At 39.8% G+C, this 27,999-nt stretch overlaps 1 protein-coding gene across 1 annotated transcript in view; it reads right to left on the reverse strand.

Moving 5' to 3' along the window:
- Window positions 1-1,381: 1,381 nt before the first annotated feature.
- Window positions 1,382-27,999, reverse strand: part of cebpz.S (CCAAT enhancer binding protein zeta S homeolog) — a 37,803-nt gene continuing 11,185 nt past the window's right edge. Inside the window, exons 7-15 of the mRNA XM_018265296.2 lie at window positions 27,239-27,341; window positions 24,789-24,854; window positions 23,970-24,036; window positions 15,653-15,753; window positions 5,109-5,166; window positions 3,807-4,003; window positions 3,662-3,723; window positions 1,989-2,070; window positions 1,382-1,525 (exon numbers count right to left, since the gene is read on the reverse strand). Of these exons, the coding sequence (XP_018120785.1) occupies window positions 1,401-1,525; window positions 1,989-2,070; window positions 3,662-3,723; window positions 3,807-4,003; window positions 5,109-5,166; window positions 15,653-15,753; window positions 23,970-24,036; window positions 24,789-24,854; window positions 27,239-27,341 (861 nt within the window). The 3' untranslated portion in view covers window positions 1,382-1,400. The remainder of the gene's footprint in view (window positions 1,526-1,988; window positions 2,071-3,661; window positions 3,724-3,806; window positions 4,004-5,108; window positions 5,167-15,652; window positions 15,754-23,969; window positions 24,037-24,788; window positions 24,855-27,238; window positions 27,342-27,999) is intronic.

Below are 27,999 nucleotides of genomic sequence, written 5' to 3' on the forward strand. Positions count from 1 at the left end.
CAGAACACAGGTGGAACACAACATGCTGCATTGCAAGTAAAACTTTGATTCTGTGTAAAATGTATAATGAAACAGTAGAATTCTTAACGAAATTTGAGTGTAGGACTGGCCAGACCAGGGATGATTTTGACTTAATTTGCCATCTTAAATATATTACAACACTGTATATGGACAAACAATCCCTGTTGTTTAAAGGGTAAGGCATTTTTAGTAGCTTAAGGCACAAAATGTTTCAATGTCCTTAATATATTGATAATGGGTTGAGTGCAGAGGATCTCTTGTATTTGTCTGGATGAATTTTGTGGTCACAGCCTCATTGCACTCCCACAACGGTTTAGAAACACTGGTGCACAACTTTCCTTGTTTGTTATGGGTAAAATGTGTTGCCAAGATTCATTTAATTCCAGTTTAGGGCCAGCACAGTACAGTAGCCAGCTACATGTTGTAGCTCCCACCCTTTCCAGCTATAGTCAAGTGATCTCAGTGGTGGCTAATAAAAGGGCAACCAAGTTTGTACTTATGAAGGTGCAGGTAATTGGCAAAATTTGATGCAGACAGGTTGCATTTTTAAGCAGCTCCTACATAAATATTAGTATGTCAGACATATCAAAAAAAGTAAAACCTTAATACCAGCTTCATCTCATGAATGAAACTTTCTAAATATAACAGTTAAAATGCAAGATCTTCAGAGGCATGCCTCTTGGGATTGGTTGAGAACAGTCCCTGGTGGGTACTTCCTGAGGTTCCTTTATTTTTATGCTAGGAAAACAATTATCCTATCCTGGAAACCACCTACAGAGACAGGAATCCATGAGATAAATCTTACATTAAGTTTTCATTATTGAGAAGGCCTAAAGGGGCAGGACTAAAATATGGAATAAGCCAACACTTGTTTTATTAAACAACTTTACAGTTTATAATTGTGCCCAGCTGTTTGTTGTACAGAAATTCTTTGCTGCTCGGCTTTCTGAGAATTAAGACTGATGAATATTTGGACAATTTGAAAATAGCATTAGAAGTTAGTCATTGGACTCTTCTAGTCAGCAACCTGCTGGCCCTTGTAGTTTCTCTGATCTCTCTCTTTTTTTCCATTTTTATAAAACTATTTGAAGGTGCTGCATGATGATGATGGTGCTGATTAAACAGACTGGGACATTGCTACATTTTCTGATAAGCCGCATGGTGGATTTTGATAAGCTGGGGTAGGAAAGTTTGGTGCAGCTGCCTCCTACTAGTCTTCTAGTGCTTAGCAATTATGGAAATTTTGGCTAACTCGCAACTAACAATTTATAAAAATATTTTGACCTTATAGGTTCATTGGACTTGTAAAACCCAAGACCAAAATACTTGAACAAGTAAACATGCAATCTGATGCAAAAAATAAAACATTTAACCCAAATTTATTTTTTAACTTTTTTGTGCATCTTTTGTTTACTGAATTTCCTTTTTCTTTTGAGAATATTTTTAAGATCCCTATTGTGTACCCAGTTGTCACGTTCTGCTTCCCACTTGAGCTGCTTGGTACCTGGCATGGGAGGAAAAAAAAAAAAACATTCAGTACAGTGATTTCACACAAAGATATAGGTATGGGAACAGTTATTTGGAAACCTGTTCTGAGTCAGATCTGATTTATGGGAAAGCCATCTCCTGTGGACTCAAAATTTTATTTTTCTCTGTAATAATAAAGAAGGACCTTGTGCCAACTAAGATATAATAAATCCTTATTGGTAGCCAACAATCCAATTGCGTTTAAATTTATGTTTAAATGATTTCTTAGCAGATTTTTAAAGGTCCAAATTACAGAAAAATCCCTTATCCAGAAAACCACATCCTGAGCATTCTGGATAACAGGTCCCATACCTGTAGTTGTATTTATAGCAAAAGATATGGCTCATGCTTTGCTTCGTGAAAACTAGCGATTTGTTTATACCAAACATAGCAGGCAATAACAAATATACATCTAGAAAGTGTAAAAGAAAACATCTTACTTGCATTATCTCTATTTGCCATAGCATCTAATCCAATATTGTCAAATTTGGATCCTGTGTTTTCATCAAGAATATCCCCAAACTGAAAAACAGAACAAGGAAACAAATATCCTTAAGGCAAAAAATGTTAAATAGCAAATAAACCTCACTACTATAAAGGCTGTTGCACAAAACATATTTTCCCCTAGTGTATTTCACTTGAGTTTTTGGGCTTACAAGTGTCAGTCCCAGCATTATAAGGTATGTGAATTCACACTGCTGCCTTTCATTTGTGTTACAGATGCTTCTCAGGCAGCTAAAAAAAAGGGAGGTGAAGAATATGTTGTACTGTAGCATACCCACCTTGGAGTAACACCAACAAATTTCCTAAACACATTTATTCATCAACATGGCTTACAGAGTGTTTTACAAAAAAAAAAAAAGGCAAACACACGTTCTAGTAACTCAACTTCAAATAAATAAGGGCTGAAAAATTCACTACAGATTTGTAACAAGATTTCTGTCCTCAAGGGCTTACAAATTTTGAGGGAAAAAAGAAACAAAAAATGCAAAACTGCAAAGCTAGTGAAGTTGGCATACAAGCCTGGTGTGTGAAACGGTCTCATATAAAATGGTCCTAATTTCTATTGGTGCGATGAAGTAAGAGCAAATGCCCTATTCATTACATGTGCATTAACACATTTGGATTAGGTATCAAAAAAACAGTAACATCAAAAAATTAAAGTTTTATGTAATGAAAATATAAAGTACTGTTGCCCTGCACTGGTACAACTGGTGTGTTTGCTTCAAAAACACTATTATAGTTTATATAAACAAGCTGCGGTGTAACCATGGGAGCAGCCATTCCAAGCTGAAAAAGGAGAAAAGGCAAAGGATACATAGCAGATAACAGATAAGCTCTGTAGTATACAATGGGATTCTTAAAAACTTATCTGTTATCTAATGTGTATCCTGTGCTTGAATGACACAGCAGATGTTTATATAAATTATAGTTGTGTTTCTAAAGTGATTGTCATTCCTTTACAAGACTTATTTTTTTGTGTTACTGTTCCTTGAGCTTAAGCAATAAGGTTGAAGTCTAGTGTGGCTCCAAAACAATGGTATACTGGATGCAGTGTGACACTGTTGGCTTTAATGCAAAGCGAGTATGTCAATTCAACATACTTGGGTTTCCTTATCAACATAAAGTAAATTTGCACCTAAGTACTAACCCATAGTAAAAAAAAAAAAAAAAAAAAAAAAAAAGCTGATCTAGAGAAGTAAAAGTCAAAATTTCGTTAGTAGCCATGGGTTACTGCCCAGTTGCAAATTTGCCCAGACTTGATAAATGACCTTCATAAGGAGAGTAGTAGGGATGGGCGAATTTTTTCGCCTCGTTTCGCCGAAAAAATTACGCCCATAGACTTGTATGGAGACGTGCGTCAAAAAAAAAAAAAAGACGCGCAACAAAATAATTTCGCCGCAAGACAAATTTTTTTTGACGCCCATTAAAGACTTTAATGGGCGTCTGCGACATTTCGCCGGCGGCGAATTTTTGGCGAAACGAAACGGGTCAAATTCGCCCATCCCTGGAGAGTAGCCATCCAGCATACTATGGCAGTTAAAAGTAGTAAGATGGATAACACTGCACCTGGAAAGTCATTCAGAAAAACAAATCTGTGTAATAGTTTTACCTCCTCTGCAGTAGCAATCATGTCCTCTTGTTTTAAAGATTTCTTCTTTGCTGCCTTTTTTCCTACACAATAAGACAATTATCCATTTACTGTGAGATGTAATGCTTTCAATTTATAGTTATTTCAAAGTATGACAATAATGTACCTGGAAATACATCATTTTCAGTATCCATAAAAATGCCTCCATTTTCATCACCATCATCTATGTTTTCAAAGTCTTCTTCACACATACTACCCAAGGAAATCTCTTCATCATCATCTTCTCCATCAATATCCCAATCTGAATCAGAATCATCTGCCTCTGACTTCGTCTTCCCTGTTTGACCATCTGCTTTCAAGTTTCTGTGAAATAACCAGAAGCATGTGTAAACAGATCAGTTCTGTCTTATAGAGCAATATCAGATATAGATGGTTTTGGCAATATTTTATTTACTTTTCAAATTAAATGAACCAAAACAAGAAGTCTGACGTGAATGCTTGTCACTTTTTAGTCATATGGGGGCAATATATGCATTTGGCAGATCTGTATTAATGAGGGGCAGATAGGAAAGGCAAGTACAGTTGTGCTTGAAAGCTTGTGAACCCTTGGGTTTCTCGCCGGGTGCTAACCAATAAATCAATAGGAGTCCAGAGAAAGCACTCACGGCATTGACCATCAAATATATTTCAAAGTATATTTATTTGTGCATGGTGCATCATGCACGAATAAATATACTTTGAAATATATTTGATGGCCAATGCCGTGATATTTATTTAGGTATATAATTATATATATATATATATATGAGAATGTGACCAAATACATCATCTGATTTTCAAACAAGTCCAAAAGTAGATTTTTAATTAGGTTTTCTTAAATAAAAAAAACGTTATAATATCTGGTCATGTGTTTATTGAAAAAAATGATCCAATAACATGCACTTAATAAATTCTCCAAAGCATGCTAGTAAGTAAAAAAAATATACTTTATTTACATCAGTTATTAAAATACATAGGAAGTAACCCCTCTAGCGCCTAACGCGTTTCATGCTTACCCAGCATAGGCAGAATCTTTTCCTTTGTTCCTTAAATACTAGCTTTCATAGTCCCTCCCCTCAATAAAACCAATTACAATCCAAACAAAGGAAAGGAACAAAGGAAAAGAACAAAGGAAAAGAAACTAGTTAGATTCTGCCTATGACATATATATAGTTGCTTAGTTACCCTGAGCTCCTTTGTAACCCCTCGCTTGTTTGGAGGTATTTCTCCTTTTATTGTTGATCTATCCTGTTCTTCCTACCCATGATGGTCATATAGCTGTTCATTTACCTTCAATGTACTAGTGGGGATTTTTTTATATTACAGTTATGGCATGTAAAATGTATAAGAAGTCTATGGCCAACACAGTATTTCCCAATACCACAAAGTAATGTTATGCTTTAGTTAATGTTGCAAAACAAAAACTTACCCAGCGAAATCAATATCATCAGTAGGTCCGCTATAAAAACTGTCCCCTTCAAATGAGTCTTAAATAAATCAAAAGAAATGCATATTTGAAAATTCGAATGGTCATTTTGTGCAATCATTTGGCAAATGCACTTACATTACGGTTTAACAGTAACAGTTCCTCTCAGTATGCTTTCTTTTCTATGACTCTTATTAAGTAAAGTGATATATAAGAAAACTTAAAACAACACATTTATATGTTTGTCGTTCTAATTGCCTGGGGGTTTGACATCATGCCCTATCCCAGTGGTCCCCAACCAGTAGCTCGTGAACAACATGTTGCTCTCCAACCCCTTGGATGTTGCTCCCAGTGGCCTTAAAGCAGGTGCTTATTTTTGAATTCCAGGCATGGAGGAAAGTTTTGGTTGTATAAAAACAAGTGTACTGCCAAACAGAGCCTCAATGTAGGTTGACAATCTACATAGGGGCTGCTAAATGGCCAATCACAGCCCTCATTTGGCAACCCAAGAATATTTTTCATGCTAGTGTTGCTCCCCAACTCCTTTTGCTTATGAATGTTGCTCACGGGTTCAAAAGGTTGGGGATCCCTGCCCTATCCTATAAGCAATCTTATGCAAGGGCTGTGTAGTGATACATATACAGTGTAAGTCAGTGGCAGAACTACCGGGGGTTGAGATGACACCCAGACAAACACCCCCTTGGGCACTGTCCAGAGTGGGCTGTCCACCCGATTGCCCAGTCTGCACCCGGGCCCCAAACCTGTCGAGGTTTTTGGTTGTGTCTGGGGTTTCGGGCAATTTCACAATATTTTCTGAGCTTTCGGGTGAAAACTCCGAAAAATTTGGAGATTTCGGGGAAAATTCAAGAAAAAAAAAATCGGGAAAATCTGAGCTTTTCCCGCAAAGCAAATTTTCGGGAAAATGTAACAATAAATAAGCGTTAAAAACCTGAGCGGGTTAGATCGGAGTTTGTAGCAGCCAATATTGTGATAAATAACCCCCATAATGTTGTTTTCAGATTGTTTACCATAAACAAAGCCTTTTTTTCAGTGACTTTGCATCTTCTATTTTTTACTGTTTTCCCAAAACATACGTTTAAAGTTTAATATTCTTGTCTCTAGTGTTTTAGTCTGGCAGCTCAGTGATCCAGGAGCATCTGAACTGTTACAATTTGTACATTTAGTTGCTGCAGATACATTTCTCAGCAGTATCTATGGAGTATTAGCAACTATTGTATCAATTCTGCTGCCTTTAATGAAACTCAGAGATCATGCCATGGACAACCATAACAAACGTATCAACTAAATGTATCAATTTAGAACACTCCAAAAGTCAGCGACCCCCCCTCCCAGAGCTGCTTTAGAAGGTCAAAAATTAAACTTTACACTTCAATATTAGAAAAATTGTCACAAATAGAAAATAGAAAGTAAATTCACTTTATGGTTCTGGTGAACAATTTGAAAACAAGTGAACTTAAAAAAATGTCTGAAGGTGAACAACCCCTTTAATGTTTTTATTTAATGTATCAATTAAAACTTCCATCTTAGACAGCCTTCCTTGCAAGAATGAAGGAATAGAATTTTGCTCAAACAATCTAAATTTTACTGTTCATAGAAAATTTTAAATCAAACACACTTGTGGCAGTGCAGAGTAAATAATACATTAGGAATAATGTCAAAGAAACTGGTGTAATATCGCCCTTTGTCAAATGAATTTCAGGTATCTTACACCCTTGCTCCCATCCAGAGCTAAATCAGGAAAAAAGAATTGTGTAGGGGTAATGATACCAAGAAGCACAGAAAAACTGCTGCTCAAGTGTCCTTTAATCACCACACGACATGTTTCGAGCTTAAAGGCTCTTTTTCAAGTGTAACAAGCAATCACAGTGATACAGAATTTAAATACAACACACTCCTCCCACCAACAACATGATTGGTTTGTGGCCATTGCTAAGAGGTTTTGTAGCCTGGTCACGCCCACCATTATCAAACAACTAGAAAAGGCTGTGTGTGAACCCCAAGAAAGAGTATTTCAGCTCCAATGTTCATAATTTTCATAATGTAGATACATTAATTTTTAAACATTCCTTCTGCCCGTATTATAGGTTATCAGTAGCTAAGATAGCACATTTATAATATTTTATCTTACCAAGGGTAGAGATCTATTCAAATCTGTTCAAAAGGGCAGCACTATCTGTTAAAAAACAGCAGCAGCGACTTCAGCAGCACTGGTTTTTTAAGCCAGGATTTTCCTCCACAACAAGCAAGGAGAAAAAATCCTCGAGCACCTATCCCAAGAGAAAACTACCCAAGCAGGCAGAGGAACACGAGGTAAAAGAGAATATTATTGTGAATATTTCCTCATACGAATTATCATCTGCTGAATTGACTTTACTAAATAACGGTTTGGGTTTTGTACCTACGTATCATACTGACTTTGTGGAGTGGGAAATTGACTTCCAGCGTTTTGTGAGAAACCTTAAATTAAAAATGTGTTTCCCAGATAGCACCAGCGTTAGTACCCCCAATGTACATATATTTAAAAAGAAAAGTACATTTATGCCTGTCATTAACAGTGATGCCTTAACTGCATTCGAAATAGTTGTGACTAACGAGGTTAAAAAATATGGGATAACCCAGTAAAATATAAATCTAACTTATCACACGCCGAGAAAAAGGCACTTAATTCTCTGAAAGCTAATGACAAATCATTATCAAAAAAGCAGATAAGGGTGGAGCCATAGTGGTCATGGACAGTGAAGGTTATAGGAAAGAAGTTTTAAGACAGCTATCTACACCAGGACATTATCTTCTAATCGGCAAAGACCCTCTACATGATATAATGGGAGAAATACTGAATATGGTGACCGATGCATTTACCAATGGCACCATTGACAAAAATACAAAAGAATTTTTGCTGACGGAGCATCCACGTACTCCCGTATTATATCTTTTGCCAAAAATACATAAGTCATTAGTAAATCCACCTGGTCGGCCGATAGTCTCTGGTGTAGACTCTGTTCTGGAACCACTGTCTAAATTTGTGGACTCATATTTACAACCACTGGTTAAGAATATAGCTACGTTTAAAAGATACCAATGACCTATTAGAACGTCTAAATGGGTTACCCACATTAGATTTGGAATGTACACTATGCAGTATTGATATTGAGAGTCTCTATACCTCAATACCTCAAGATGAAGGCCTAAAGTGCATAGAAGAGGTACTATTAGAGACTACTTTACCAAATGATTTGATCTATTTTCTTTTGGATTGCTTAAACATTGTCCTTAAAAAGAATTATTTCAGATTTGAAGGGAATTACTACTGGCAGCGCCAGGGTACGTCAATGGGTGCTGCAGTAGCACCATCCTTCGCCAATCTTTTTGTCCACATGATTGAAAATCAATTTTTCTTAAAACATAAACACAGTGAATGCATTGTGACATATTTACGCTATGTGGACGATATACTGCTAGTATGGAAAGGGGATGTATCCCTGTTCCATGAGATGGTCTTAGAAGCGAATACAAAACATTCTACTATTAAATTCACTTCTGAAACCTCTAATAAGTCACTTAACTTCCTAGATGTACAGCTTACACTTAATGGAGGTAAATTGTCGACAACTCTATACAGAAAAGCCACTGACAGAAATAATTTATTGAAAGCTACAAGCTTTCATAACCCTCGGTGTATCAAAGGCATTCCGAAAGGCCAATTTCTAAGGGCTAGAAGAATATCCTCAAGCAATGAGGATTATTGGAAAGCCGCTACAACTCTGATTGACAGGTTCAAGACCAAAGGCTATAATAGCACAACCCTCAGACACACAGCTAAACAGGTGGGAAGTGTACCAAGAGATACGCTTTTGACTAATAAAAAGGGCACCAATACAGTGGATAAAAGAATGCCCTTCGTTAGTAAATACTCCACCCATAGTGGCTCTGTTGAAAAAATCATTAAAAGATTTTGGCCCATCCTTAATGGGGATAAACAATTAAGTAAAACCTGCCCACAACCCCCCATGTTTAGCTACAAAAGAGGTTCCACACTAAGAGATATTCTTTGTCCAGCAGAACCGCACCGTTCTAAAAGAATAGACAGAATTTTCAAAAGCAAACCTAGCATTGGGACCTTTCCATGCCTTAATTGTGTTTGTTGTTCCTCCATCATTAAAGGGGCAGTCGTACAACACCCCACAAAAGGCAATAGCATTCAATTGAAACACTATGCCACCTGTGATACAGGATGCGTTGTGTATATGCTCAAATGCCCCTGTGGGAAAGTATATGTGGGACAAACGGGTAGACAGGTGAAAACCCGTATCAAAGAACACAGGGGTGACATTAAAAACTTCAAAGCGAATACTTATACAGATACCCCAGTTTCACGCCACTTCAATACCTGTAGACATAACATGTCACAGCTAAAATGGCTAGTGCTCGAAGTAATGGAAGTTCCACAAAGGGGTGGTGATAGAAAAAAACTGCTTCTACAGAGAGAAGCCCTGTGGATAAAAAAGTTAAGTGCCTTGGAACCTTTGGGTCTAAATGACCAATGGAGTGTGGCTAGTTTTTTGTAGATTCATTTACTAACTATTTTCCTTTTTTTTAACAGATAGTGCTGCCCTTTTGAACAGATTTGAATAGATCTCTACCCTTGGTAAGATAAAATATTATAAATGTGCTATCTTAGCTACTGATAACATTTAATACGGGCAGAAGGAATGTTTAAAAATTAATGTATCTACATTATGAAAATTATGAACATTGGAGCTGAAATACTCTTATGCAGGCCTTACTTTGGCAGTGCAGAGGTCAAGTGACGTTTTCTGGACTTTTATATTGGACTTTCCTTGACACAAATGAACATTCAATGTAAATTATAACACTGTGGATCCTGAACTTTCTTGGTGTTCACACACAGCCTTTTCTAGTTGTTTGATAATGGTGGGCGTGACCAGGCTACAAAACCTCTTAGCAATGGCCACAAACCAATCATGTTGTTGGTGGGAGGAGTGTGTTGTATTTAAATTCTGTATCACTGTGATTGCTTGTTACACTTGAAAAAGAGCCTTTAAGCTCGAAACATGTCGTGTGGTGATTAAAGGACACTTGAGCAGCAGTTTTTCTGTGCTTCTTGGTATCATTACCCCTACACAATTCTTTTTTCCTAAATAATACATTAAACTCACCAAGCATGAGTGATTCAGCTAGATAGTGTGCTAATCAGGGTATTATTAGTAGTGTATCATAAGAAATGCAACTTATTGCCTTTTAGCATTCCTGATTGATCCCCATCTGATAACATCTGCCATGGGTATAATGATTCCTAGTTTAGTGAATGGGGAACCAAAATCAGACTGTGGCGGTTTTAACCTCTTTGGTTCATTCTGAGAGCTACATGGTGGTCTAGACACCTGGTGTGCCATAGGCCTTACAACAAAATGTCATTTAGGATAGTACACTAAAGATAAGTTGCTACATAAACACCAAACGGCAATCCCATTTGGTTTATTAATTATTTTGGTCTGTAATATATATTTGTATGTATTAACCCTTTAAGTGCAACCCCACGTAGAATCTACGTTCTGTGGGGATGGCAATTGAAATGCCACAGAACGTAGATTCTACGTTCTGCAGCATTTCAGGGTTAGGGAACGGAGGAGCGGCTTTTCAAGCCGCTTGCTCCGTTCCTTTTCGATCCCCAGCCCCCAGGCAACGAGCAGGGGCCGGGAACGAGTGGCCCCTGAGGCGCGATCGCCCAGGGGCCCCAAATGCAGCAGCAGACACGTGCAAACTGTGTGTCCTGCTGCTGCTTTCACTTCCTGAGCCGAAGCTCCGCCCCCTCACAACGGATCTTCCTGGGTGATGCAGCATTTTCTTCCTCCAGCCCTGCAGAACGATCTGGACCTGCTTCCCCCAGGTTAGTGCCCATCCACACACAGAAACACACACAAACACACACTTATTTTCCCATTACACACTTACATTCACACTTACACACAATCACATACATTTTTGGGGGATCAGGGGGGTCACACACATTCACAGCACCCCCACACGCTTGCACACACACTACATGCAATTGGTCAGTATATGTTATTTTGGTGATTATACTGCAATTTTGGTGATTTTGGTGCATTTTTAGACATTTTATTGCATGTTTTGCCATTTTATTAAATTTTCAGCTTTGCAAAGGTGTTGTTCCCCTTTTTCTGTCTGTAAAACCTATTTGGCCATGCTAAAATAATCAAAAATTGATTCTGATTGCTGATTACAGTAGGCGGAAAAAAAAAGCATTGATTTTTGCGATTTTGTTGGATTTTAGTGATTTTTGTTACTTCATTTTGACCTTGGAAATTTTGTCTGCTATATAACCATTTAGAGGTCTCTGTGTACAAAATAGTTTGGTAAATCTTTTCATATCAGACATCAAACTGTTCAGTATACCCCTGGCGTTCATATTTAGGATGACTTTTGCTGGTATGTTACAAAATGTGGGGTATATAATGGGGTATATAATGGGGTAAAATGCAAGCTTATTTTCAGAATTTCCATAAAAAGCGTTTGTTTAGCATTGCTTTGCGGTTTGGTAGTTTGCAGTAGAAAATTGTAATTACCTGCTTTAGATTCGTCTGAATGTGTACTTTCAGATAATATATGGTTTTCTAGGGTCTCCATACTGTTAGGGGTTTTATGGTGCATAATGCACATACCAGGTGCTTGTATTGTAGCAGTCAGAGTGTCATATGTGAAAATTCATATGTACTATTTTCATTGGGGCGTCTCTGTATGCCACCTAGTTTGTTAAATCTTTTCATATCAGGCATCAAACTGTTCAGTACACTCCTGGCTTTCATATTTAGAATGACTTTTGCTGGTACGTTACAAAACGTGGGGTATATAATGGGGTAAAATCTTTGTGACTATTTAAAGAAATTTCATAAAAAGCGTTATGGTTTAGCATTGCTTTGCCGTTTGCTAGTTTACAGTAGAAAGATGTAATTACCTGCTTTAGATTCGTCTGAATGTGTACTTTCAGATAATATATGGTTTTCTAGGGTCTCCATACTGTTAGGGGGTTTGTATTTAGCAGTCAGAGTGTCATATGTGAAAATTCATATGTACTATTTTTATTGGGGCGTCTCTGTATGCCACCTAGTTTGGTAAATTTTTTCATATCAGGCATCAAACTGTTCAGTACACTCCTTGCTTTCATATTTAGGATGACTTTTGTTGGTACGTTACAAAATGTGGGGTATATAATGGGGTAAAATGCAAGCTTTGTGACTATTTTCAGAAAATTAAAAAAAAGCCTTATGTTTAGCATAGCTTTGCGGTTTGGTAGTTTGCAGTAGAAAGATGTAATTACTTGCTTTAGATTAGTCTGAATGTGTACTTTCAGAAAATATATGGTTTTCTAGGGTCTCTATACTGTTAGGGGGTCTTATGGTGCATAATGCACATACCAGGTGCTTGTATTGTAGCAGTCAGAGTGTCATATGTGAAAATTCATATTTTTCATTTGGGCGTCTCTGTATGCCACCTAGTTTGGTAAATCTTTTCATATCAGGCATCAAACTGTTCAGTACACTCCTGACTTTCATATTGAGGACTTTTGCTGGTACATTACAAAATGTGGGGTATATAATGGTGTAAAATGCAAGCTTTGTGACTATTTTCAGAAACTTAAAAAAAAGACTTATGTTTAGCATAGCTTTGCGGTTTAGTAGTTTGCAGTAGAAAGATGTGGTTTTCTAGGGTGTCCATACTGTTAGGGGATCTTACGGTGCATAATGCACATACCAGGTGCTTGTATTGTAGCAGTCAGAGTGTCATATGTGAAATTTCATATGTACTATTTTCATATCAGGCATCAAACTGTTCAGTACACCCCTGGTGTTCATATTTAGGATGGCTTTTGTTGGTACGTTACAAAATGTGGGGTATATAATGGGGTAAAATGCAAGCTTTGTGACTATTTTCAGAAAATTTAAAAAAAGCCTTATGTTTAGCATAGCTTTGCGGTTTGGTAGTTTGCAGTAGAAAGATGTAATTACTTGCTTTAGATTAGTCTGAATGTGTACTTTCAGAAAATATATGGTTTTCTAGGGTCTCTATACTGTTAGGGGGTCTTATGGTGCATAATGCACATACCAGGTGCTTGTATTGTAGCAGTCAGAGTGTCATATGTGAAAATTCATATGTACTATTTTCATTTGGGCGTCTCTGTATGCCACCTAGTTTGGTAAATCTTTTCATATCAGGCATCAAACTGTTCAGTACACTCCTGACTTTCATATTGAGGACTTTTGCTGGTACATTACAAAATGTGGGGTATATAATGGTGTAAAATGCAAGCTATGTGACTATTTTCAGAAACTTAAAAAAAAGACTTATGTTTAGCATAGATTTGCGGTTTAGTAGTTTGCAGTAGAAAGATGTGGTTTTCTAGGGTGTCCATACTGTTAGGGGATCTTACGGTGCATAATGCACATACCAGGTGCTTGTATTGTAGCAGTCAGAGTGTCATATGTGAAATTTCATATGTACTATTTTCATATCAGGCATCAAACTGTTCAGTACACCCCTGGTGTTCATATTTAGGATGGCTTTTGTTGGTACGTTACAAAATGTGGGGTATATAATGGGGTAAAATGCAAGCTTTGTGACTATTTTCAGAAAATTTAAAAAAAGCCTTATGTTTAGCATAGCTTTGCGGTTTGGTAGTTTGCAGTAGAAAGATGTAATTACCTGCTTTAGATTCGCCTGAATGTGTAATTTCAGAAACTATATAGTTTTCTAGGGTCTCCATACTGTTAGGGGGTCTCATTGGGTGCTTTTGTTGTAGTAGCCAGTGTCATACTTGAAAATTCATATGCCCTATTTGGATTTGGGGGTCTCTGTATGCCACATAGTTTGGTAAAGCTATGTTTATTGGGTATCAAACTGTTTAGTAGACCCCCGGCATTCATATTTAGGATGCTTTATGCTGGTAATGATACTTGGACGATACAATGCTGGAAAGTTGAAGCTTTGAGGCAATTTTCAGATATTTCACCAAAACTGACAATTTTGGGAAAGCCATGCGACTCAGTAGTTTGGAGCAGAAAGGCATGGGTACCCATTTTAGATTCGGTAGAATGTGTTCTTTCCAAAAATATATGGTTTTGGGGGGTAAACGTATATTTCTGTGTTTTTACCCCACAACAAATGCAGTCAATGTGTTGATTTTTCATTAGCTGAAGTTACCTACAGGACTATTTATATGGACTAACTTCATTTTGGGGCCTCTAAATGCCAGATACTTTGGTAAACCTATGAACAATGGCCACCAAACTGTTTGGAGGAACCCTGGCAATCATATTTAGGGTGCTTTTTCTTGGTACGTAATGATACATGGGTGATATGGTGCTGGGAAGTTGAAGCTTTTAGGAAATTTTCAGATATTTCACCAAAACCGACAATTTTGGGAAAGCCTTGCGACTCAGTAGTTTGGAGCAGAAAGACATGGGTACCCATTTTAGATTTGGTTGAATGTGTACTTTCCAAAAATATAAAAAATGGTTTTGGGGGGTAAACTTATATTTCGGTGTTTTTAGCCCACAAAAAATGCAGTCAGCGTGTTGATTTTTCAGTAGCTGAAGTAAAGTCCTGGACAATTTGGATGTGCTAACTTCATATTGGGGTCTCTAAATGCCAGGTACTTTGGTAATCCTATGCACAATGGGGATCAAACTGTTCAGTGGACCCATGGCAATCATATTCAGGGTGCTTTTTCTTGGTATCTGATATAGTGTGTGATATGCGGAGCAGCAAAATAAAACCTTTGTAGTGATTTTTAAAAATTTTGATAAATTTTGATAAAAAACGCTACATCAAGACAAGCTTTGATGTTTGGTAGTTAGGAGTAGAGACACAGTTACCCATTTTGGAATTGGCAGAATGTGAACTTTCCAAAAATATATGGTATTCTGGGGTAAACATACTGTTTCAGAATTTTGTGGCCTTGGAATCAAAAGTATGCCGTTTTCTGCCTTCTGCTTTCAAAATTCGGTAATATACTGCCGGGAGTTTTTGCTGTACAGATGTCCTAAATCTGCCTAAAACTATACATATTTGGTATTGGCACGTTCGAGAGACATGAGGCTTTCCAAATCAGTTGGATTTTCATGCGTAAAATGAAATATTTTTCAGGTATAAGTTCATATATTGTGAAAAATAGGAATTTTTAAATTTTTTTTTGTATTTAGCACTATAAATCTTTTTGCAGAGGTGTAAATACATGAAAACTCAGACAGAAGCTGAGAAAGCTCAGTTTCTCCTGAAAAAAACAATGTATAGTTTTCCTAGGTGAACTTTAGGTTTCCCCTAAGAAAATGCCCCTAAAGTGAGAGAGCACAGAATGTTTCAAAAACGTCAGGCATTTCGCGTAACCAAAATGGTCAATTCTGCTGCCACTTAAAGGGTTAAAACATCTCTGTCATCATTTACTTTTGACACATTTTGAATACCGATTCAAAGTTTTAGAAGTAGCTTACCTATAATTTTGTCAAACTCATCATCATCTACATCTTCTAAGGTCTCTTCGTCTTCATTTCGCTTAATCTTCTTTTTATCTTTTGACAACTTTGTGAAGTATCTGCAAGGCAAGGAGCGGGTAAATTAAATGGAAAGTAGAACTATGTAAAAAATCCAGATATTGAAAAGGGTTTGAAAGAGAACATTTTACTAGCAGACTATCTATTAGCAACAGAGTCACTGAAATATTGGAAATATTCAGTGGTTTATTTTGAAAGCTTAAACTTACTAGAACTATAAACTATACTATAAAGTGTCCTTACACTTTTAAAGGAGAAGGAAACCTACGCAGGCATTTTATTGCCAATAGATTAGCTGCAATAGTGCAAGCTAGAATGCTATATTTATTCTGTAGAATGTTTTACCATACCTGAGTAAAAAGCTCTAGAAACTCTCTGTTTGTTTAGAATAGGAGCTGCAGTATTAATGTGGTGTGACATCACTTCCTGCCTGAGTCTCTCCCTGCTCTGGGCTCAGATTACAGTAGAGAAGGGAGGGGTGGGGGGAGAAGAGCAAACGGAGCTTGCTCTTGCCCAGGACAAGGCGGTTTAAGCTGAAGGCAGGAAGTCTTATACAGAAGCCCATGTGTACACAATAGAAGGAAAGAAATGCAGTATTTCTTTTGACAGGGGACTCAGAGCAACATTACTTGGGGGTTTAATGGTATATTTAGGTGGACCTTTCTGATAAGGCTTACTTAGTTTTAACCTTTCCTTCTCCTTTAAAGTTAACGGTTTCATGCTGTAGGTTTTAATAGGATCTATGGAACGAAGCAGTTCATTTTTGAGTAGCGATGAACTGACAGCACTGTTTTTTAAAAAAAAAAATCACCTACACAGCCCAAGTGCTACATGATTTATGATTAACCTACACACTGCATGGTTAAAGGGGTGGTTCACCTTTAAGTTAACTTAGTATGTTACAGAATTGCTAGTTCTAAACAACTTTTCAATGGGCCTTCATTTTTTTCTTTTATATCGTTTTTTCATTATTTCCCTTCATTTCCAGCTTTCAAAGTAGGGTCATCTCATCTAAAAAATGATATGTAAGGCTACAGATGTATTATTTTTGCTACTTTTTATTATTTGGCTTTTTATTCAGGCCCTCTCTTACCCATATTTCAGTCCCTTATTCAAATAAATGCATGGTTGATTTGGGCCCTAAATTACAAAACAAAGAGCTGCTGAATAAAAAGCTACATAACTCAAAAAACACAAATAAATACATGAAAACCAATTGGAAATTGTATAGTAATATCACTCAATACATCTAATTAGAAGGTAAATAACCCATTTAAAAAAATAAAAAAAACCTACAGTATGCACCAGAGTTATGATCTACATTATACAATTGCCACTTCTAAACAGATTAAGGGTTACAATATTTTTCTCTTTCTTGATCAAACTCGCAATACAAATTAAGAAAGTTTAGAAGAGTAAATCACAGTACTCTCTTATTTACTCATTTGGGTTAGACTTTAGAAACATGTAACCTCACTTTCTGATCAGCTATTTCCCCCCAATCCCTAAGTTGTACATTTTTGACTATTAAAGTCATGCTCTATTTAGCTAAATTATTTCTAAATCCCTTATTATGCCCGATATTGTGATTATTCATTTTCTTTTAATGCCAAGTGTGAGAAATAGGGCTGTTGCAGAAATGCTTTTTTCATCTTTATTTCCCAAATCAACTCACCTCATCTATCCATGGAGGGACACACATCCATATTTTTTTCTTAAAGGGATCCTGTCATTGGAAAACATGTTTTTTTCATAACGCATCAGATAATAGTGCTACTCCAGCAGAATTCTGCACTGAAATCCATTTCTCAATATTCAATTTTGAAATCTGACATGGGGCTAGACATTAAGTCAATTTCCCAGCTGCCCCTGGTCATGTGGCTTGTGCCTGCACTTTAGGAGAGAAATGCTTTATGGCAGGCTGCTGTTTTTCCTTCTCAATGTAACTGAATGTGTCTCAGTGAGACATGGGTTTTTACTATTGAGTGTTGTTCTTAGATCTACCAGGCAGCTGTTATCTTGTGTTAGAGAGCTGCTATCTGGTTACCTTCCCATTGTTCTTTTGTTTGGCTGCTGGGTGGGAAAAGGGAGGGGTGATATCACTCCAACTTGCAGTACAGCAGTAAAGAGTGATTGAAGTTTAACAGAGCACAAGTCACATGACTTGGGGCAGCTGGGAAATTGACAATATGTCTAGCCCCATGTCACATTTCAAAATTGAATATAAAAAAGAGAGATTTTTGTACTTACCGTTAAATCTTTTTCTCTTGTCCTATATTGGGGGACACAGGCACCATGGGGGATGAAGATCCTGCAGCAGGAGATTGGACACTAAGTTGTTAAAAGTTGACTCCTCCTCCTGCTCTGGGTTTCATCCCCTGTCTCCTCCTAACAACCTCAGTTTCGACCGAAGAAGGAGCATAATGACCCAAAACAGAAGAGGAAGTTGGAAACCCCAATATCGGAAAACATCCACTAAAATATGAACTGTAATAACAAGTATATAACTTTAGTCAGTAACAGTGTCAGAACAGAGAGGGAAGGCATGTGTCCCCCAATATAGGACAAGAGAAAAAGATTTAACGGTAAGTACAAAAATCTCTCTTTCTCTTGCCTAATTGGGGGACACAGGCACCATGGGGATGTCCCAAAGCAACCCAGAGGGCGGGACACTGCGTACCCCAAAAGGCGTTCAACCAATTACAGTCTGTAACACCTTCCTCCCGAAGCTGGCTTCGGCTGAAGCTAGTGTGTGTAGCCTGTAGAAGTGCGTGAAGGTATGAAGGGACGTCCAGGTGGCCGCTCTGCAAACTTGTTCCGCCGAAGCTTGGTGTCGGACTGCCCAAGACGTGCTGAGAGAGCGGGTGGAGTGAGCTCTCACCTTGAGTGGAGGTGGCTTTCCCTTCAGGGCATAAGCCCGAGTGATCGTAGTACGGATCCACTTAGCGATCGTCGTCTTGGCGGCCTTGGAACCGCATTTAGGCCCCGTAGGAATGATAAAGAGAGCATCAGTCTTCCTAACACTCTTGGTGGCCTGCAAGTATGAAGTGATAGCGCGAACAACGTCCAAATTGTGCAGTTTACACTCAATAGGATGCTTGGGATCCGGACATAAGGAGGGTACAATGATATCTTGGTTCAGGTGGAATTCCGAAACTACTTTAGGTAGAAAGTCCGGAGTAGGCCTGAGCACTACCTTGTCCTTGTGTATGATGGTGAATGGTTGCTTGCAGGAAAGCGCCGCCAGTTCCGACACCCTTCTAGCCGATGTGACGGCCAAGAGGAAAACCACCTTTTCAGTCAGAGTAGAGAGAGGCAAAGAGTCAATGGGTTCGTAAGGATCCTCCTGAAGAACAGAGAGAACTAGGTTAAGATCCCAGGGAGGTACAGGATAACGATACGGAGGCACCAACCTCGTAGCGCCTTGAAGGAAAGTTTTGATATGACTCCTGAGTGCTAGTCGGTTCTGGAGCAGGACAGACAGTGCTGAAACTTGAACCTTCAGTGAACTAAACGCCAGACCTTTCGTTAAGCCTTCCTGCAGGAAAGAGAGGACGTCCGCTTCTTTAGCCTTCTGAGGATCTAACTCCCTGTCCTCACACCACATGATGAACGTCTTCCACACTCTGTGGTAGGCTTTTGCTGAAACAGGCTTTCGTGCCCGAAGCATGGTGGGTAGGGCCTCGGCAGAAGCTCCAGCTCTTTTGAGAACTAGGGCCTCAAGAGCCACGCCGTTAAAGCCCACTGATGAGAACTCGGGTGAACGATGGGACCCTGAGTCAGGAGATCTTCCCTCTGAGGCAGATGAAATGGTTCGCCCGACGCCAGCTGTACCAAGTCTGCGAACCACGCTCTCCTTGGCCAGAACGGTGCCACCAGAATCGTTTGAGTTCCTTCTCGTTTTATCTTCTTGATGACCTTTGGTAGCAGCGCCAGGGGTGGAAAAATGTACGCCAGGGAGAATTGCCAAGGGATCACAAGAGCGTCTACTGCGTAAGCCAGAGGATCTAGGCTTCTTGCCACGAAGCGTTGAACCTTTCGATTGCTTCGGGACGCCATCAGGTCGATGTCTGGAATTCCCCATCTCTCCACCAAGAGTTGGAAAACTTCCTGATGAAGGCACCACTCTCCGTGATCTATTGTTTCTCTGCTCAGATAGTCCGCTATCCAATTGTCGACCCCCGGTATGTGGACCGCCGATAGGGCAGGAACGTTGTGTTCCGCCCATTCCAGGATGCTGCTTGCTTCCCGAAGGGCTGCTTGGCTTCTCGTGCCGCCCTGATGGTTTATATATGCAACGGCTGTTACATTGTCGGATTGTATCCGCACTGCTCGACCACGGAGTAGGTGGGTCAGGTTCTCTAGGGAGTATCGAATCGCCCTCAATTCCAGGAGATTGATGGAAAGTTTTCTCTCTTCTCGATCCCAAAGGCCCTGGACCGTCGTTTGCTCTAGTACGCCTCCCCAACCCCGTAGGCTGGCGTCCGTCGTGAGAATTGTCCAGTGGTGTGGGGGAAATGGTTTTCCGCCTGCTGTGCGATGTGGTTGAAGCCACCAGTCGAGGGAGAGTTTTACATTGTGCGGAAGGACTATTCGGCGATCGAGATCCTTCCGATCCCTCCTTTGTTGAAGTAGAATGGTATGTTGAAGGGGTCTGGTATGGAATTGAGCGTATGGAATCGTTGGGAAGGACGCTACCATCGTCCCGAGAGCCATCATGGCCACCCGCAGGGAGACCGTGGGAGCCGTCCGAATGGTCTGAATCCTGTCCTGCAGGGTGTTGGTCTTGTCCCGTGGGAGGAAGGCTCTCCCCTGCCTGGAGTCCAAGATCAGACCCAAGTATTCTATTGTCTGTGTCGGAGTTAGAATGGATTTGTTGAAGTTGATCATCCACCCTAAGTTGGTCAGGGTGTGTAGGACCTGGGTAGTGTGGCGATGAGCTGCGGATGCTGATGGGCCCTTTACGAGAAGATCGTCCAAATAGGGAACGACCGGTATTCCTTTGAGTCTCAACCCCTCTAGTGCTGCCGCCATGACCTTGGTGAAGGTGCGAGGAGCCGATGAGAGACCGAAGGGAAGGGCTACAAATTGCCAGTGTTGACCGTCGACGAAGAATCTGAGAAACTGGTGGTGAGCCGGGTGGATGGGTATGTGGAGGTAGGCTTCCTTGATGTCTATTACTGACATGAATTCGCCGTCTTCCATAGCTGCCAAAACTGACTGGATTGACTCCATCTTGAAGTGACATTTTCGAACAAAGGGGTTGAGGTCTTTGAGGTCTAACACTGGTCGTAGAGACCCATCTTTTTTGGGTACCATGAATAGGTTGGAGTAGTACCCTCTGCCCTTGTCTGAAGTTGGAACTGGCTGTATGGTCCCGGCCTTGGCAAGGTCGTGTATGACCGAGAGAAACCTGGCTTTGTTGAGTCTGAGACTGGGCAACCTTGAAATGAAGAATCTGCGGGGTGGTCTTTGCGTAAAGTCTATCAATAGTCCTTGTGAAACCACCCGAAGGACCCAGAGGTCCCGTACATGATTTTGCCACACCTCCCGAAAGAATTTGAGTCTGCCTCCTAGTGGGATCCTTTCGGGGGTGGGCACCCCTTCATGCTGAGCTGGACTTGTCCTGGGAGGGCTTAATTGTAGTCTTGTTGGAAGACCAGCTGGGTCTTTGTTTGCCCTGATAGCGTGATCGGAAATTCGAGCTGGATTTATCCGTCTGTGTCTTTGAACGTTGGCCTTGCCTGAAGGGACGAAAAAAGGGCCTTCGTTTGAAAGGAGGTCTCTTGGTTCTAGTCTGAGGGAGTAGGGTGCTCTTGCCACCCGTTGCCTGGGATATAATTTTGTCAAGCTCGGCTCCAAAGAGTAATTTTCCTTAAAAAGGAAGGCTGACTAGTGAGCGTTTGGATGTTAAATCGGCAGACCACGATTTTAGCCACAAAAACCTCCGAGCCGCCACAGATTGGGCTGAGGCCTGTGCCACCATCTTCGCTGCGTCAATTGCTGCATCGCCGATATAGGAGGTAGCATCCGCAATCTGAGACAACAGGTTGTCAGTAGTAGGATCCTCTGAACCAATAAGTTGTGCTGCTTGCTCCACCCAGACCTCCATGGCCTTTGCGACCCAGGCAATAGCGAAAATTGGACGAAATGCGGAGCCTGACGCTGTGAATGCCGACTTGCAGAACCCTTCGAGGCGTTTGTCGATAGGGTCCTTGAATGCAGCCGCGTCTGCTACAGGTATGGTGGTGTTCCTTGACAGTCTGGAAACCGGGGGATCTACTGCTGGGGGTGTCGCCCAGAGATCGGTGCACTCCTGAGGAAAGGGGTATGTTTGAGAGAATCTCCTAGAAATCTGAACCCTGTGGTCAGGGTGCTTCCACTGGGACTTTATTAAGTCGTCGAGTTGTTCGTATGCTGGAAATACATGTGAACTTTTCTTATGTCTTTTGAAGATGTTCTTGGCAGGTTCAATAGTCGTGACTGAGTCTTCAATATTAAGTGTGTTAAGTACTGCTTGTATGAGACCTTCGACCTCCTTTTGTGTTCTCGGAGAGTCTAAGTCTGGATCCAGATGCTCCTGGTCAGAGTCATCCTCTGATAAAACTTGGCCTTCCTCATCGGAGGGAGTGAAATTGTCACCTGGGGAATCTGGAGGGGAAAGAGCATGCCTTTTAGCACCTGTAGGACGTTCATCGAACCTGGGAGGGTGAGAAAGGCGCTCAAGGACCTTGTCTAGGGTCTCTGGAATGCGGGCCAGGTTTTGGATGCCTGCAAGTGAGAGTGATAACGCCCTGACTAACTCAGAATCAGAAGTGCTGGCCATTGGAGGTGGCACTGAGTCTGGTGGTCTGCATGCTAAACACATTGAATCAGCCGAAGCGGTGGAAAATTTAGCTTTGCATTGTGTGCAGGCCAAAAATGAAATTTGAGTATGGGAGCGAGTAAGAGCTGAGGACTTGGAGGTCCTGGGCTCTTCTGTTTTGTCTGCCATGATGCTCCTTGTAAGGTAAATAAAAGATCTTTTTTTTTTTTTTTTTTTGAGACAGGGGTCCCCAGTCAAGTGAGGGGTGGATGGCAGATAGAGAGAGACTTTCTGGCTTGAAGGGCCTGTGGAGACAGAAAGGTATATGGGATAAGGGACCCTGAACCTAAGGCCAAGACGCAGTAAAAGACAGGTACTTGCCTGACAATGGAGAAGGGAGAGAGACAGAGACTCTGTAAGCTCCGTTCCTGTCCTTGGTAACAGTTGAAGGGAGTCCCTGCAGAGAGTAGCAGCTGCCTGCAGAGAACAGGTGAACCGCTCCGTGTGCCGCGTGAATGAAGAGGCGCAGAGAAAATGGCGCGTCCTACAGGAACGCTGGGCGGAAGCGGAAGTGCGTTCCAGCGTGGAACGCAAGAAGCCGCGCCAAGAAAGAGAGGCGGGAGGAACCGTTGGGAGACTGTAGGGAAGGAAACAGGCCAAAACGGAGCACTACTCAGGGGAGAGAGAACCAGGGAAGAGTGTGGCAACGCTAAGGGGGCCGCAAGGGGTAAGCTACAGTAGAGTGAAACAATTAGTTCATACTCACAAGAACACCAGCTGGTCCATGCCCTTTTGTAGAATCTCCCTATAGAATTTACAAATAAAAATATATATGAACAAACACATATATCTGTATTTGTAGTATACCTACCAGACACCAGACTAGTGTGCTGTGCGCTGCTGCAGGCCTCCGAAGAGCGGGAAGCAGCGCAGGGAGATAGGAGCAAGCCTGCAGACCTCCGTAGAGCGGGAAGGCTGTAGGGCAATTTGGTATAGCTGGAGAGGCTCTTGAAAGGATCAATGGCCCCTAAATGTGGCATGATCGTAACACGTAGTCTTGATCAATTGCTCCAGCCACAGGTTATATGTGTCTTCTCCTTCTGAGGACACTAAACGAAACTGAGGTTGTTAGGAGAGGAGACAGGGGATGAAACCCAGAGCAGGAGGAGGAGTCAACTTTTAACAACTTAGTGTCCAATCTCCTGCTGCAGGATCTTCATCCCCCATGGTGCCTGTGTCCCCCAATTAGGCAAGAGAAAAATCTGTTTGCTCTTTTGAGAAATGGATTTCAGTGCAGAATTCTGGAGCAGCACTATTAACTGATTCATTTTGAATTTTTTTTTTCCCCATGACAGTATCCCTTTAAGAAAACTATATATTATGCTGTAATTATAATGGGTATACACAAAAACACACTCCATTCACTATAGTTTAAAACTCAATGAACGTTACCTGTAAAAGAATACTTCGTCTACAGGAATTTCAGTTTCTTCCTTTTCCAGGAATGCAGGGCTGTTAACTAAGAATACAATTTTGTCCAATTAAAAAATTACATATACAATTGAATCACATATTTTAAAAAAAAGACAGGACACTTCGAATTTGCGCATATTTTAGAGATAAGACACACTCTGCATTTTACCCCACTGGCACACAAAAACAGCAGCAGACAAAACTCACCTTTGCCTGTTAATACTTGTTGAAACAATACTAGTAAATAAAAAGCATCCTATTGGACACACACCGAGCTGTGTTGGGCAGACCTAGGCTGCAAAAATGCACATTTAAGATTTCTGGCATGGATTTCTGCTTATCAACGCTGTGTTTTTTGTTTTTAAATCTCTAGCTTGCTTCACAACCCTAGTATAACTATTTAAGAGACACTTAACTACAGAGATTAAGCGGAGTTTGGGGCAATATTAAGACCCAAAGGGCTTAAGGACTACATAAACAAGTATGTGCATGCTATTAGGCCTTTGTACCACCCAAAATCTAGGATGAAGTGTACACCAGTCAGAAAAAAATGGCACTGAAATCTGACAGGTATAGAGGGAGATGGGAGTGTTTCAGATTTATACAGACATATTTTCATGGAAATACTATTAAAGGGCTACCGAATTGTTCTTGAAAAAAAAAAAAAAAAGACCCATCACAATTGTGTTTGGTAAACTGCAGTGAACATGAAAACACAGAATAATAAAGTACATATTAAATCTACCATAGTGAAAAAAATCTAAATAAATCATAAAATTTAACTAAATCAATCATTACCTGGAAGCTTCATCTCATTCATATACTGCTTCTTCCTTCGGTGCATTAAATAACCTCTGTTGTTTTCTGTGTACAAACAAAAAGTCTAATTGTCACAAATCCACAATGTGAAACGTTTATGAAGTTTAACAAAGTGGCTTTGAGAAAATAAAATGGGGTTCATTGACAGCTATTTTTATTTATTCTTCTTAAATTATTTTCAGCATTAAAACGCCAACAAGGTCACATTTCAGGTGAAAATTGCTTTAAGGCTTTTCCTTAAAGTGGATGTAAAAGCAAAAAAATAAAAACACATTTTTACTTTCTTTAAAGGGATCCTGTCATCGGAAAACATGTTTTTTTCATAACGCATCAGTTAATAGTGCTACTCCAGCAGAATTCTACACTGAAATCCATTTCTCAAAAGAGCAAACAGAATTTTTTATATTCAATTTTGAAATCTGACATGGGGCTAGACATTTTGTCAATTTCCCAGCTGCCCCCAGTCATGTGACTTGTGCATGCACTTTAGGAGAGAAATGCTTTCTGGCAGGCTGCTGTTTTTCCTTCTCAATGTAACTGAATGTGTCTCAGTGAGACATGGGTTTTTGCTATTGAGTGCTGTTCTTAGATCTACCGGGCAGCTGTTACCTTGTGTTAGGGAGCTGCTATCTGGTTACCTTCCCATTGTTCTTTTGTTTGGCTGCTGGGGGGGGGAGGGAGCGGGGTGATATCTCTCTAACTTGCAGTACAGCAGTAAAGAGTGATTGAAGTTTATCAGAGCACAAGTCACATGACTTGGGGCAGCTGGGAAATTGACAATATGTCTAGCCCCATGTCAGATTTTAAAATTGAATATAAAAAAATCTGTTTGCTCTTTTGAGAAATGGATTTCAGTGCAGAATTCTGCTGGAGCAGCACTATTAACTGATTCATTTTGAAAAAAAATTTTTTCCCATGACAGTATCCCTTTAATGAAAAATAAATCTACAGTATCTCCAATATACTTCAATTAAAAAATATGTGCTTTTTTTTATAACAAACCTGACCGTTTGCAGTGAAATTTCACCATTGTTTTAATTGTTCTGACTGCTGCAGATAAGAAACTTCAGACAGTCCCTAACTGCTCTGCAGGGAAACAATCATACTTTCAAACTACAGAGGGGAGCCCTGTAGAGCAGCCAATGACCATGTAGAGATTTGTCTCCACACAACCAGTGCAGTCTGCATATTCTGATTATTAATCAGTCTTGCTATATTGGCTTCTGGCAGATATTCGGCTTGTGCTATTTTGATAATTTATGACGATCCATAAAGCTTAACCTCTCAACTAGTCCAGACCATACTGAGAATGTGCATGGTCTTGGTCTTGCAAAGATGTTTAACAAAGTTACAAGATGATGAACCCCTGCAGCCAACTTTGAAAGCATAAATGATTTGTTTTATTAGGCTTCTGGTGCAGTAAGTTCATGTTTATGCTTAGTATACAAAATACACCATTTATAGCATTATTCTATTTTAGACTTTAGTTCCCCTTTAGGACTTTCCTTTTCCTTACAGAGAAGCAGTCCGGCATGCTTTATGGATTCAATTCTAGCTATCCGTAAGAAAATCTTTAAATATGTTGTTTCTCCGCTTGCGGAGAAGCTCTCTAAATTGTCCCTGCTGCCTTAATCTGACATAATAAAAACCACCCAATACCACCTATGGTTTGTGTCAGACAGCGGATCTTGACCTGCAGAGAAACACAGCCTGAGAATCCGCTCCTCCTCTGTTCTTGAAAATACTTGTATTTAAATGCATTGCCTCAATATGGGTGCAGGCACAAACAGTGGATTTTGGTGCCACAACGCGAGAGTTTGCATTTTGATGCTAAAATTCACCGTGTCTGTCTGCACCTGGGTCGGGGTAAGGTATCGAAGTACAGGAGCATCAGAGTCTCAATCTGTGTTTGTCTAAGGGGCAAGATCTGCAAAGTCTGACACGAGACTGAGATACGACTCCAGATAAAAAACCCAGTTGTCCAAAGCCTGAAAACAGAGCATTCGGACTAGAGAAGCCCAATATCTTGTGTAAGATGCAATGTTTATATAACTGCAGGATTTTGATCCCATGACAAGGTAAATTTGCAGAGAAACTAGGATAAAAAGCATTAGCAGGACAAAGGAAAAAAACTGTAACACACATATTATGAGTGTCTAGTCTGAGCACTGGTGTCTTATAATACTTAATGCCAAGGTCTGCTACGTGGCATAGTCAGTAATAAAAACTAATTGGGTGAACTGGAAACGTTCAATTTAATGGGGGCGATTAACAATTTTTTGGGCAGTAAGAGTGTCAAAAACAGCATATGGAGAATATTTATAATTTAACATAATTAAGGAGACAAATTTTAACTTTAAAAATCAGTATTTAGTAGGCTACATATGTAGAATTGTACCAAATAAAGCAGTTTGTTTCTTTTTGCTTACCTGTAACTTTTGGTGCTTTTGGATTACGATATACAAAGCGATCAAGAAATCTCATCAAAGTGAAATCTTGAAGTGGGTCGCCTGTATATTGGATAGGACTACCCTGGAAAACAAATTTTTCCCCCTTTATTTGGGACTGTTTCATTGTTGACTAAAGAGTCTACTCTAACTTCATCCTTCCTAGCTTCTAGTTACCTCTTGCACAGCTTATGCCTAAATTCTGGTTAACTAAACTATATTAAAGGAACAGTAATACTAAAAAATGTTAAGTATTTAAAATGAAAATATAATGTACTGCGCTTCACTAGTACAACTGTTGTGTGTGCTTCAGAAACTCTATTATAGTTTATATAAAACAGAAGAGTCCTGAATATCCTGTAAATTATATCCTTATAAACGGTGCTTTGTGATGTCATCTGTTATAATCGGAGCTTAGTCATGCCATTTCTGTCACGACTAGTTGAAACGTGTGTATTATAATAAAGAAAGTTTTCCCTGTTGCAAAATATCAGGATTATAGAAGTCACTTCGGAGTTCCATGATCTGTATAAAAATGCTCGCACATCGGATTTGTGTTATTATATGGTCATGGAACTCCTCGGTAACTGATAATATTCTTATATTTTACTAGAGTGTTCTTTAATCACGATATAAAGAAGCTGCTGTGTAGCCATGGGGGCAGTCATTTAAAGGGGTTGTTCAACTTTGAGATAACTTTAAGGAGCAGATTTATCAAGGGTCGAAATTTCGAAGTGAAAAAA

This window comes from Xenopus laevis, chromosome 5S (genome assembly GCF_017654675.1).
Source record: "Xenopus laevis strain J_2021 chromosome 5S, Xenopus_laevis_v10.1, whole genome shotgun sequence".
Taxonomy (NCBI): Eukaryota; Metazoa; Chordata; class Amphibia; order Anura; family Pipidae; genus Xenopus; species Xenopus laevis.